This window comes from Antechinus flavipes, chromosome 1 (genome assembly GCF_016432865.1).
Source record: "Antechinus flavipes isolate AdamAnt ecotype Samford, QLD, Australia chromosome 1, AdamAnt_v2, whole genome shotgun sequence".
NCBI classification, from domain to species: Eukaryota; Metazoa; Chordata; class Mammalia; order Dasyuromorphia; family Dasyuridae; genus Antechinus; species Antechinus flavipes.
Genome location: NC_067398.1, coordinates 683,271,092 through 683,285,725, shown reverse-complemented (window position 1 = coordinate 683,285,725; position 14,634 = coordinate 683,271,092). Strand labels below are relative to the sequence as shown.

General features: G+C 33.4%; 1 protein-coding gene across 5 annotated transcripts in view; it reads left to right on the top strand.

The window, feature by feature from the left end:
• The window catches only part of SFSWAP (splicing factor SWAP), a 108,334-nt gene that overhangs the window by 29,752 nt on the left and 63,948 nt on the right, over positions 1 to 14,634 (top strand). For 4 of the 5 annotated variants that reach the window (XR_007949641.1, XM_051972594.1, XM_051972592.1 and 1 more), the window contains 3 exons: positions 8,626 to 8,863; positions 9,129 to 9,260; positions 9,588 to 9,681. Coding sequence is in view for 4 of the 5 variants with exons in the window: in XM_051972594.1 (XP_051828554.1) it covers positions 8,626 to 8,863; positions 9,129 to 9,260; positions 9,588 to 9,681 (464 nt within the window). In the remaining variant the exon portion in view is untranslated. The remainder of the gene's footprint in view (positions 1 to 8,625; positions 8,864 to 9,128; positions 9,261 to 9,587; positions 9,682 to 14,634) is intronic. The other variant, XM_051972593.1, reaches the window with a different exon arrangement.

Here is a 14,634-nt window from a genome sequence, read left to right as displayed (position 1 = left end):
GGGGACCAAATAAAATAATAATTGTAAAGCACTTAGCACATTCCCTTGCACATCCTGGGCCTTATATAATGGCTTCTTCTATAGTGTTGAATTCAGTTATGGACCGGCCCTCCTCTTACTCCTATGGCCCAGGGAGGAAAAAAAGACTATTAATAAAGTAGAAAGTGTTTAGAGGAAGGACTGGAAAAATTCAAGGTATTGAATTCATTTCATGAGGCTTGGTTAAAAGAACTGGCATTGTTTATCCTAGAGAAGAAAAGTATTTGGAGTCATTCATGAAAGAGGGATTTGACTCATTACACTAGGTCCCAGAGGGGAGAGATACATTTAGTAGAAGTTGCACCAAAGCAGATTTAGGCCTAATGTCATAAAATGGCTCTTTAAAAAACTAGCCAAAGTGAAATCAGCTGCCATTATATGCAGTACATTCCAGCAAAGACTGCCACAGATGTTACAGGAAAGATTTTTATTCAGGTAAGGTCCTTCCAACTCCTTAATTTTTGTGGATCTTGGCATCTCCAAAATCACATAAGCCTCTGTGCACATATGAAACCTTATTTGGTAAGGCAAATTTCATTTTCCTGAGAGTGTTTAGATGAAATCTATCAGAATTCTAGCATATCAAAAACTGAATTTGTTGTCAGAAGACTAGGGTTTGGCTTTCCACTCTACTGTGTATTAAGGATGTGACCTTATTTGTTTTTTCTATGATAAATATGAAGGGTTTGGAATAAATATACTCTGAGGTCTCATAGCATTTAAGTCTTTGATACATTGCTCTTATGACAGATGTAATGAAAAATTGATTCATTTCATGGAATGTACAAAACATTTTGACCATCTGCTGTAAACATTGAATTATTTGGATAACTTAACTATAGAATTATAATGTCCAGCATTCACAAAGTACATTAGTTTAAGTATGCTTTACACACATTATCATTTTGGATTCCTCAACAATTCTGTGAGATAGGTTCTAAAGTAATTATTATATCTATTTTTGCTGATAAGACACTGATATAGATAAAATGACTTGCTCATGGTCATATAGTAAGTATTGAAGGTGATTGAACTGATTGATTTTTCTGGCTCCTATTCCAGCACTTTTATCTGTCATATCTCGTACATTTAAACTTTATCCTCACATAACTACAAATCAAAAGACAGTTCTTTCCATCCTGCTTTGTTATTCTTCTGTAAAACCTGAGAGCTATGAAGAAAATACTACATAATAAAATTAGGACATCTTAAGGTCTATATTCTCAAATAGAAGTTTCGTTGTTTAATATGTCAATATAATTAATGCTTTAAAGAGAAAGGAATATAATCTGTTGATTCTAGTAGATATCACTTTTTGTCATTCTATAGGTTATCAGTGGTATAGCAACCAGACTAGCAAAGATAGCTGTTTGGTTTTTTCTTTCTTCATTCTGTTTCGATGGCTACCACTATCTCAGTGGCCTGATGACTTTTTTTTTGACTCAGTGTCCTCAGCTTTTCAGTTTTGTGATATCATTTAGTATTTCATCATTACCTAGAAACTCATGCTGTCATTTCTTACTACTTGCTCTCCATGAAATGAGATTTTCTTAAATTTTGATTGGCTTTGGGAAATATGTATCCGTTAAACAGGAACATTATCATACCAACAAATTAAGATAAAAACGTAATAATGAACCAACTTCCTCAAAAGCATGATAATGAACTGTTTTTTCCTTATGCACTGTTATTACTCCATTTTACTTCTGCTTTATTGCTGTAGACCTTCACAGTAAAGGTTAGAATAAAGGAAGTGAATTATTCAGGAAGAAGTAATGAGTTATTAAAGCTCAACATACTACTAGCTATTGTGGCATACAATTTAAAGGAGGAAATGCCATTCTACATTTGCTTGATGACAAAGCACAAAGGAATACTTAAGTGAAACAATGCATCTTGTTAAAAGTTCTTTTTAGTTGATCTTGGCATTGTGGAATTAGCCTAGTTTTACTGTGCAGTTTTAGGTTTAACAATTTAGGAAGACATTTTTTAAGTTGGAGAACATGCAGAGGAACAAAGGTAGGATGACAGAAGTCTTTAAGGTGTGATGTGGAAAAAATTTAGGAATATGTACCAGAGGAAGAAGAATTCCTTTGGACAAGGTCTGCTAGAACCCAATCAGCTTTCCTGGAAGCCCTAGGTAGAAACTACAGAGAGGGAAATGTAGATTATGCCTTAATCTCAAAATAAAAACTATACAAGAATGGATGTTGCATAATGTGAAATTGGCAGAGGACCTCTGAGACCATCTTCTCCAACCTGTGAAGACATTTTGACAGTTTAGTAAGTTATTTAAGCCAGTGATGGAGAAGTTCTACCTTACTCAAGTATAGGGAGGATTCAGTAGCCTCAGTTTAAAAAAAAAAAAAAAAAAGCTTTTCTAGAACCAGAAATCTACAGACTTTTACCCTACCTTGAATTTGGCAAAATATTATTTTGCAATTAATGAAGAAAAGTGTAGTCTGTAGAGTTGACCCTTGTAGCCAGGGAGACCTGAATTCAAGCCCTACCTCTGAAACATAGCATCTGTGTGACCCTGGGCAAAAAACACTTCATTTCTGAGTTCCCCAGGCTATTTTCTGAAACTCAAAGTTGCCCAAAAGGTGCCAAACTATATAGAGAAAGTACAGTTTCATAGACCAATTAAATCACATAGTCTCCTTTACCTTCATTTTATACTGAGTTTAGCTGCTAATTGATTTAAACAGAAAATTTCCCAAAGAGAAAAATGCTGTCATTTGCTGAAATTTCATATGAAGGGCCTTTGATTTTCTAAACAGCTAAAATTTCAGAATGCTATAATTTAGAGCTGCAAACTGATTTTTTTTTTAATTTTACTAACCTATTACAAGAATGTATTTTTTAAAAACTGAATAATCTAATCAAATTTGTATATCATACTAAGTTGGAAAAATGCAGGATTTTTTTTAACACATTTGCTATTTTTTCAGTGACTCCTGTAAAACACCATTTTTTAAAAAAAATTTTCTTCTTAGATTCTGTTCTATTAGATACATTCCAGTAAAATAATATACAATCAACATCCTTTTAAAGTAAACTAACAAGGATTGTCTGAATTTTTATACTTTATTGGCCTTTTAGTTTATCAGATACTTCTTGGTATATGTAGATGGAAATCATTTGTTATATAAATATTCTTTTATAATGGCACTTGTAAGACTAAGATTTGAACTGTATTTGAAACTACTTAGGAAAAACTGTTACCTGTATACTGTGTCCTTTTTAGCATGAAATGCTTTCGCAATGTTTAGATTAATTTTTTTTACTTTATTCAGGGAAACTTGGTTAGCTTTTATCAAATAATTCACTTTAAAATATTATTTTGTATTTTAGAGATCAGAAAGAGATTTTGCATTAGGTATATAACTTCTGGAAGGGAGCCTTCAGAAATTTCAGGACAAAATCAAGAACTTGAGAGGTGAAACTCTTGTCATGGGCTAAACTACTGCTCAGATAACAGATGCAGTTAGTCCCTGGAACCATGTCTTACCTTATGTTGGCAGAGAAGCCTTTGGAACCCAGTAAGTCACTTCCTTGTTACCATAGCAAGAGGAATTTGAAGAAAGTACTGCAGGTTCTTCAATTTAAGTCACTTTGTTTTTTACTGTTAATTATGTGTTTAATGATGATTATTGAATTATATGGTCAGAGAACATTATTCAAATCTGTATAATTTAGGTGGGATAAAGTTCTTCATAAAATATTATCACATCAGTCTTTCATTAAATCACCTACTATGTGTTAGCCATTGTACTGGATACTAAGGATTCAAAACCAGAATGCGCAAGCAAAACAATAAAATCTTGCAAATCAAATGAGCAGTCTTAGTTTGAGAAAGAATGTGTGTAAGCCTAATACTAGTTTCAGAGAATCCAGATTGAATAGAATCTTTAAATAGTAATGAATAACTTTAGTGAGCCTTATTTAATCAAAGGACCTCTACATGAAATGATGAAATCACCACAAAAGAAAAGGATTCATTTTTTTTTATTGGGCTGAACAGCCAAAAGTATGGGCAATAATTCTTGGCAACAGATCATCCCCCTGATTAACTTAGGAAAGGGTGGCTCCTGACATTTATTAAAGTAATCAGCAGTGCTGTTTACAGTAAATCTACATGATTCCTTTAGGGTTTTAAGTTCAAAAATTAGACAGAAAGAAATATGTCTAAGGTTTAGTAGAAAAACATGAAAAGATTTTCACATTATGTGATGTACTGTACTGCAAAATGATGATTTATAAATTAATTAGAAAATTATCCAGATTAATAATATGAAATGTTAATGTGATACACTCAGATTACAAATAGTCTCAAATTTCTGGGAAATTTTTCACTTTGAATGTTAAGAAATGAAATAATACTCAAATCTTCAGAATGGTAAGAACTATATAAATTCTCTTCCTGTATGTAATATTCTTTCATATTTCAAAATTAGATAAAATAGATCTTCATCCAAAATTTACCTTAGACTGTGATTTTTTTGCAGGAGGCATTCATGAATCTGATGATAAACATCTGAATAGTAGTTCTCAAAAAACTGGGTGGCCATTTATTTTTCTCTAAACTGTTGTTTTGAATTCAGAATAATAATAGTAGCATAATACATCCCTCATCATCTTCTGAAGGATGAATTTTCTCTCTAGGTATCTAGTCCCAGTGAATTTCTTGTATTTAAGATACTTTGTGAATGATTTTGTTACTCATAAGGGAATTTTTAGACATTAATTGAAAAAAAAGCCTGTTAATACAGACAACTATTTGGTAAGTGGTTAAGGGGTTTAACCTCAGTTATTTTGCAAATATTAAAACCCATATCCAACCCATTGGATATTGAAATATTTCAACCATTGATTTCTAAGCAGTTGCTTTTATCCACACAGTCCCATTTGCCATTTGCAAATTTGCCAAGTAGTTCTGGTTGTCATATCATTTCATTTCCAATATTTCTAACTTCTCGTTGTCAACCTGTTTAATTCATGTGGGGAGGGGGCAGTGAGTGTGTATTACTCTCTCTTACCGGAGACCATGTTTTATATAATGTTTGTTGGTTTATTTGTGAGGCATTTGGGGTTAAATGACTTGTCCAAGGTCACACCGCTAAAATGTATTCATTGAGATCATTTTTTAACTCATCTTCTGACTCTAGGCCAGTGCTCTATCCATTGAGCCATTTAGCTACCTCAGACCACATTTTTTAAAATCACAGATATTTATTAGTATTTAACATCAAACAATGAGGTAGTCATTAAGGGTTTTCTTATCTTCTCGATATTTTTCAAGCAGTTCAGACAAATTGTTAACTGCAGGAATAGGAATAGAGTATAGCTTAGCGTTGGGGAGATTGACCTTCCATTTTTGGCTTTTTATTGGTTATATGATCTCTTGACAAGTTACTTAGCCTATTAGTGCTCCAGAGAGCTTTCAAGAATTCCCCCATTGAAACACAGTATCTGATCTGTGTTGCTAGAGAGAATTTCATAGGGAGTTTCTGTACTAATGAAATGTCAAGTCCATTCAAGATTGTTGGTGGATGGGTAGAGCGATAGATAGATGGATAGTTGAAGTAGATGGATAGATTTACTACATCACAGTTGTAATGGTAGACTACAGTAGATGTTTTTGATATTGATCAGAGAATTCACAGTAAATCAAAAAATATCTTTCTGGTTCATCTGTAAAACCAGTTTTATCTAGAAACCGATCAAATTATCAAATCAGGCTCATCCCATGATTAATTAAGTGAAAAGACCATAAAGTTTAAGAAACATGTAGATTCAGATCCTGGCTTCTACAGTTACTAGTTGTAAGAATCAGAGTAAGATACTTCCTTTCATTCTCTCATTCCTCATTTATGAAATAACATAAAAACAATGTCATGACTACCAGATCAACATAGAGTTTATATGAAGAAAATAAGATAGAAACTTGTCAGTGTATAGCAATAGATATTTTTCTAAGACTTTTTTTAATTGTTTTTTCTGTCTCAAGTTTATTTTACAGTTACTAGTTGTAAGAATCAGAGTAAGATATTTCCTCTCATTCTCTCATTCCTCATTTATGAAATAACATAATGTCAAGACTACCAAATCAACAGTTTATATGAAGAAAATAATATAGAAACCTGCCCTTTTATAGCAATAGATGTTTTTCTAAGACATTTTTGTTGTTTTTTTCTGTCTCAGGTTTATTTTGTGACCTGTGTAAATCATTTAGTAGCTATATCTAATTCTTGTTTGAAAAGAAGTGAAGTCTTACTTGAGAGATAATACCAGTGTATTATATAATGCCATCAAATTAGGTTTCTTCAAATTGCCTATACCAAGGTGCCCATTTTCTTTAATTTTATAGAACTTGTTTGTTTGGTTGGTTGGTTTTTGTTTGGTTGGTTGGTTTTAATCAGTTATCTTAGATCAGCATAATTTTATCTTGCAGAAAACTAAAATGACCAGTTTAAATCCTGGTGCTTTCAAAGCAATATTTGCTGGTTATTTTTTAAGTTAGGTATTTTGTAATGAAACTGAAGCAAAGCTTATAAACAAGACACTGTATGAAAAAGAATAAAAGCATCTTTTTTTTTTTTTGGAGGAATAATACATGTCATGAACAAATATAGTTATCTCCATGAGGACAGGGATTGTTAGTATATTAAATAACATGCTTACTTTATTTGTACTCTCCACTCAAAGATAATAGTAAAAATAATCATGGGTAGGACATTTGTGATGAAGTGCTTATTCTAACCAGAGGTCTAAATTTGCACAGATTTATCTATATGTACCCCCGGAAACACATTTGTGTAACACATTTAGAATAAGAAGATAATCTAAATAGAATCAAAACTAACTGATCCATTCAAGGATTGGACTTTTGATCTTGAAGTGGGAACATATAGCTTATTAAAATAGCAGCTTGACTAGAAATCAGGTAAAACTATGATCAGATACTTTTCAAGCAACTTATTAGCATGCCTGCCATTGAATAAGGCATTTCTGCTCTGGGCCTAAGTTTCCTAATCTATTCTATGATGCTGTTAGGATAGACAATTTCCAAGGTTCTTTCTCATTTTTTCCCTCCATTTTAAGTGGAGCAGGTTGCATTTGCCTTCTTTCTTCCTTACATATGGCTTTGAAAGAACTACATGTGGTTTTCAAAAGTTCAGTCCACACTTCTTAATTAAAAGGTTCCTGTTGTTTGGCCTCTCTCCCTTTTGATTTGGGTTGGGAAGGTGGGAATGGGGGAGGATGGAAATATCTCCATAGAGTCATGATGGCGATTTTAAGGCTAAATTTTAATTTTGATAGGAAAGTTCTTTTTGAAGGACTTAAATAAAAAACATTGCTTTTTTGTGCTTTCAAACAGCTCCTTTCCCTCCCATGCCCCAAATAGTACTATCCAAGGACTTTGGTCTTGGCCTGTAGTTCCATTGTTCTTCCAATCCAGGGTCTTTCTTTAAAGATTGTCAACTATGTGATGAAACGAATTATTTTCATGCTGGAGATAAATGTGGTGAGTAAGTTAAAGCTACCCACCTAGTTTTCACAAATAAAAATGTTGTTTTGCCCGTGCACCAGCAATATATTGTGCTAGTGTGACAATTAAAAATCCATATATGTATAATTAATAAAATAAGTCATTAACAGCTGTGAATTTGGGGGGAGTTTCAGTCTCTTGAGAGAGCAATCTTCATAATTTTTATTGTGCCTAGAGCACAGATGAATTATGCAGTCTTTTTAATTCTCGATAGCAAGGATATAATTCTAAATGCTGCTGCTGAGAGGTATGTTAAATTGACGTTCTTTTTGATGTTTTGTTTTTCCAGCACAGCAACCTTGCTATAAAAATGGAGAATGACCAATCTGAATTTGTGAAAATGAATATTAAATATCTTAGGTTTTCAAGTTATTTACTTAGAAAAATGTTTTTCATCATTCACGTTGCTAAGATAAAATTTAATCTTTTTATTCAGGACAGTTATTTCCAATATATATTTTAAAGAACATTTTAAAGAAAAAACTTAAGTCAAGTGGATCTATGCATCCAATCTAAAGTGACCTCTATATTTTGATCTATACTGTTTTATAAAATTTTTAATTCGGCCAACAATCTTGTTTTAGTAATGAAAATAGTGATGCTTTCTAAATAAGAAATTATTTTATATATGTTCCTATTAATAACTGGATACTTTGATTTAAATAGATCTTTTCCCTTTTTTTATTTATATGCCAGAATATTCATAGTATTACTCTACAATGTTTAGAATCCTTACCTTCTTTAGAGAGAGCCTCTATATTAAATTCCTTTTTACATATGTATCTTGAATGCTTCATGTCTATTCATTTTTGATTGGTCTTGAATGATGAGTATTCTTTATTTAGCTTTAAGTGATTAGACATGAAAAGCATATGACAAGTTAGAAAAATAGATGACTGGTTAAAAAAAAAAAAAAACAAGAGACATTACATTTCCCAGGGTATGAAAGGCTACTTACGTTTTCCCCAAAATACATTGAATATACACTCATTTGGCAGTATCACTCTCTCAGTGAGTTTGTTTTCTTTTAACAGCAACAGTGGCAGCCATGTATTATAGCTACTACATGTTGCCGGATGGAACATATTGTCTTGCACCTCCACCCCCGGGAATTGATGTTGCTACTTACTACAGTGCTCTTCCTGCAGGGGTTAATGTACCTACTACCACAGGAGTAACAACCGTGCCTCCCCCTCCTGGGACTACGCCGCCCCCACCCCCAGCTACAACAGAGTCCAGCAGCGGGCTAGCTTCTGCCACAACTCCATCCAGGTAGATGTTCCTGTTATAATTTTATCATTTTTGCAACTAACTGCATTGCAACTCACTGTATATCTTGTAGCTCTAGAGTTTGACTTATAATAAATGCCTTTTCATCTATTCCTTGTAGCCACCATACTACATCGATATTTTTACTAGGTTTGTAATGTTCCAGCTTCTATTAATCTCAGCTTAATATTTACTAATCTTTAAGGAACTTTTTGAAATTATTTTGAGTTCCTTGTGAATGTAAATAACAGGCATCTAATATTTTCAGTACCCTTGCTCCAGTGGTTGCCATTATCCCTCCACCTCCGGACATCCAGCCTGTAATTGACAAGTTGGCAGAATACGTTGCTAGGAATGGAATTAAATTTGAGACTAGTGTTCGTGCCAAGAATGATCAGAGGTAAGATCAACTGTTTTTGTGGTTTAATTTTGGGTTTGTTTTTTTTTTTTTAATGTCTTTGGTACAGGTTTTTTGATAAATACATGTTGTACATCCCTAAGAGGCTGAATTACTTAAGTTGTTTGGGTTTTTTTTTTAACTATGTTAATATTACCTACAATGCAAAGGCACATTTTTTCAAGAGATATTCTAGGAACTGGGGCACAAGCTATTTTAGATTTTAATAGTGAATGGTATTCCATGCTTCAGAGTAGTAGAATTTTTTTGTCGTTGCTTTTGTCATATTTTTATATTGTTGACAAATTATTTTTGTTATTTTGTTAATAGGTTTGAATTCCTACAGCCGTGGCACCAGTATAATGCCTACTATGAATTTAAGAAGCAGTTCTTCCTTCAAAAAGAAGGGGGCAACAGCTCACAGGTACATATATAATGATTGACATTAATAAAGAAACTACATTTTAACCTAATTTGTATACACAAAAAATGAATTTACAACTTTCTCAGCACAAGTCAATTTAGGAAGGCCATAGCATGTAAAGTTTATAATTTTACTTTGTTCAGGATAAAATATAATGAATATTATTTTTTAATGCCTGCTGAGAAGGGATTTTGAAAAAAATGACCTTCTCAATGGTAGTGTATGGCTGATACCATATCTCAAATCTGCTGTATCATCAAGACTTGGACTGGGATCAGGGTTGCTAAAGAAGGTGCCATTGAAGTACAAGCTCTGCCAAGTTCTACCAAAGCAGAAAGCTTGCAAGAATGGGTCAGATCACAGCTGACACTACTTATAAATATCTTAGCCAAATTTGAGGTGAGTGATGAAGAGAAAGTTGGCCAACAATTCTTTGGCCACAGCAATCCATGAAACATTTTAAAAAAAAAAAATTTTCTGTGAGAGAGGGGCAAAGTCGACTAAGAGACAGTTTCTGTAATACCTAAAATTTAACTGTTGACAAACATCATGTGAGATCTTTGCAAAATGACCAAAACTATATTCATATCTACATTCTAAAGAAACCGGAAAGTATAAAGAGTTGAAGATACTTAAAAGGAAAACTTATAGCTGAATAAAATTCACAGCTAAATAAAAGTTGACAAAAATTGGTTCCATCATACATCTAAATGTAACAAGAAACTTCATTTTAAATGACACTTAGTCATCTTGCCATTCAGTGTTTAAACCAAATAGGAGCAAATTAACATGAAGCCAATTAGGCCAGGGTATAATCACAAAATCTGTCTTTGAAAGAACCTTAGAAACCCTTCAGTCTAACCCATTCTTAAACAAGAGTCACTATAAATACTTGACCATACATTGCTTGAAAATCTGTGAGAGAGGGCAGACCCACAGAAGATTAATAAAAGTAGCTTATTCTACTTTACTTAGCTTCAATTCTTAGGCGTTGAACCTACATTTTTTTTTTTTTTTTGCATTGTGTTGAACCTAAATCTAATTCTCTGTAATTAATTGCTTCTAGTACTGCTTTCTGGGGCCAAGCAGAACAAATCTTATACCTCATCACTTTGATATCAGCCATCATTTCTTCCCTGTCTCTCTTGCTAGGCTTCTCTCTCCAGGCTAAACAGTCTCAATTCCTTAAGACTGATCTTCTATTAGAAGACTTTCAGGAAGATACATCACCATCACCCCTAGAAGCTCTCCAACTTGTAGTGTCCAGAGCAATAATAACTTACATTTCTTAAAAGAATTGCAAAGCACTTTGTTCACGATAGTTCTCTCATAACTATTATATGTGGCATTATCTCCATTTTGCAGATGAGATGCTGGCTCTGAGAGGGAAATAACTTATCTGTGGTCATATAGCTTATCAGTGAGTGAGCTGTATTAACAAAGTTGCTAATTTCAGTTCTGATATTCTTTTGTTGAAGAGAATGAGGTATAGAAATTCTTTTTAAGAATCTGTTGTATCAATATACACCTTCACATTCAGTCAGTTTCATGCAAAGGTTGACAGCGGAGGGTGGCATAAGATATATTGGGAAATGCAGTCCATGGATAAGAAATGAAAAAAGCCAAAAGTTTATAACTTACTTAGAAAATTCAGGCCTGTACATTATGAATACTTGACTTTAAAAGAATGTTAAGAGTGAATGAATGAGAGAAAAGGTTATTAAAGATTTACGATGTGCTAGACAACATGCTGAGGTCAGGGAATACAAATACAAGTAAGCCCCAACTGTTATGTGGAGTTTACATTCCAAGACCACACATTCATGGAAATGGTAGACAGAGAGAAGGTACAGTTGACTGGATGAGAAAACATAAAAAATTATCAAAATCCAGGATGTCAGGGGTTAAAGTCCAGTTTTTATGCAGAAGAGAATGCAAGCTACATGACAGAAATGTGTGGGAAAAAATAATGGTGGGCCTGGATGTGAGCAAAATAAGATGAGCTCTCCAGTCAGAGCTGTGGTGCCAAGAGGCAGCAGAGAAGAGTAGATTGGAGACAGCAAAAATAGAATTGATTATATCTTAATAGGAAATGACTACTCACCAAAATCAATGCAAGCCTCTTTCAGAATCAACCATATGCAATCAAATCGTAAACTTCTTAGAGCAAAGGTCAAAATTAACACTGAATTAAATAAAAGAGTAAACATCAGAAAATGAGTCTGAATACAGTACAAAAGTTCTGACACAACCTACTAAACAAGCTATTGACTAGGAAAAATGAGAAATAAGCAAAATTTAAGATTATGGATAATGTTTATTACCATTCCTAAGAGAAATATGGCTATGTAAATGAGCCACTACAATAAAGATGCCAAAAATGTTCCAGAAACCATTTCAGCCAGCAAACCACACTGCTGGTCATTGCATTAGAGATCTTTTGCAAAAGCATTGTTGATAACGCCAGAAAATTACAAAGTGTCCCTTTGCAAAACAAAAGGGAGTGGGGGAAAGTGAGCCCAGAGAAAGCATAATATGAGACCCAATTTAAATCATCTTCCTCAGAGCATTTATATAGATAAGAAACTTAGGACAACAAATTGAAATGAAACTGAACAATTTTCCATTCAGTTCATTGCAGAAGTAATATGACCTATTTGTATCATTAATGGCAACAAATTGCCTCCTTTAAATGCTAACATCTCAGTACTCACTGTGCTCTTTGAGAAAGTGGAGTTGACAAGAAGTGCTCTTGGACTAAATAGAATCAAAAGAAATATAGTCCAGCTGCTAGAATTTTAAAGGTATAATTCTTAAAGATGGCTCAAAAGAGGATATTCCAAAGAAGAAAATAGAATGGTGTTACTTACTCCTCAGCTTCCCACAAATAAACAAGTGACCAAGATAATATCAACAATTATTGCTGTATTTGGTTTTCTCATTTCTATATAATCTTGACGGAAATTGTACATGACAAGAGTATCCTTGAAGAAAAGAGAACAAGTAGGCTTTCTTCAATCATTTCCTACAGTTAATCACTCCCTTCAGAATTAGAGAATATTGAGAGGTATAGAGAGTAAAAGTTTGTTTTGATGACTAAACAAAACAGTCCTTTAAAGGCCCCCTTCCAACAATATATATTCCATGCTTATACACTCTATTTACAGGATAGATAAAACCACAGACAATTTTGTTCAGTGGTCATCTGATAAAGAATAGCAAGTAAAGCATAAAAGAGATGGACATGGGATATAAAGACAAAAAGAAAACTCCTTGCCTTCAAGGAGTTTCTTTTGGGGAATGGAGAAAGTGAGCAGGTAAGGGGAATGTGTATGTAAATAATGAGAGAATTGATGACTCAGAATGGTCAGAAAAGATCTGAAATGGAATATAATGTTTAGGAAATAAGCCATGAGAAACAAAGAGAGATTACTTATTGATTCAGATATTCTTAAAATGCTCCTGTTTGCACATAGCCTTCCCAGGACCTCAAATTGGAATAGACCTCAAAGGCCATCTAGTCCAACCCCATACTAGGAAGAATTTAATCCCCAAACCAACTGGTCAGCCTGCTTCTGCTTAAAGAATGACTTTTGGTGAGGCAGTACCATTTTTCTTAGTTGTGCTCTATATAATCAAACAAACCTCTTAATTTGTAGTTCATTCAGGCCTGATGATTTAAACTCAGTAGAGTTAGTTAGGTACTTTCTTATTCCTTATTTACCTTAGGTTTCAGCTCCTTAGAAACTTTTATTCTATCTTTTATGTTGAAGATATTAAATCAGAGGAATACTTTAAGACCTCTATGATTGATTTATTTTTCATTGTTGAGTCATTTCACTTGGGTCTGACTTTCTGGCCCCTTTTGGGGTTTTCTAGGGGAATGATACTGCAGTGCTTATTTTACAGATGGAGAAATTGAGGCAAATGAAGTTAAGTGGCTTGCCCAAGGTCACACAACTAATAAGCATCAGGAGCCATATCGAATCTTCCTGATTCCAAACCCAGTGACCTTTCCACTGCACTGCCTAGCTCCCCTTATAATCTTTAGTCACTCAGAAAAGATCAGCTTGGCAATCAGGCCAGGAAATTGCCCTTGTTAATGAAAAGTGTCTTATTGCCCAAAATTTGGTGTGTTGCTGAATGGTCAGTCCATTAAGTAGCCTCGAATGTACTGACCTGGAACAGTGAGCCGAGGCCAGAATCTAATACAAAGAAATCATAGATCCAAAAAGTAACAGACTGGATTGTTTTTAAGAAATTGTACTGCATTGTTAAGGATTCCAATTCTTCCTTTTAACACCAATATTCTCCTTATGTATAAATCCGTATAAATCCATATGACTTCAAATTAGGATAGATCATGATCTTAGAAATTAAATTAGCAATATCCCAAAAAGCATGGTAGATGAAAATAAACTGGAACATATTATCAATGACAAATGATATTCACAAAGTGACCAAAAGGGTCAGAAAAATTTATGTTTTGTAAATAAAAAGCTTTAATAAAAAAAAAAAAAAAACCCTCAAGAAAGTGATAGAAAAGTTATTGAGGACACAAAAGAAGAAAAGATGATGGGCTGGCTGAACATTTAACAAGAATGAGCAGGAAGCAGTGGAAAAGTCCAGAGATGTATTTAACTCCACAAAATATTATTAAAGACCCATCAGAATTCAAAAGTGGAATAGCACAGTGCTATCTCATTTGTTATTATCTGTTTGTGAATGCTAGGTGGTTTAAAAATCAAACTTAGATTTTAAATCTAAATCTTTTTTTTTTAATTATTTTATATTGAAATTTTTTGTCACATTGAGCTCTGTAAGGCTCTTACCATTATTGAGATAATAATAATGAAAAAAATTTTGCTCCACCCCATTGCTATTGCTTTTATCTAGTTACCTTCTCTGGTTTCTCCTTGACTTTGGTGTCGGTCAAAAAAAATGTTATTGTAT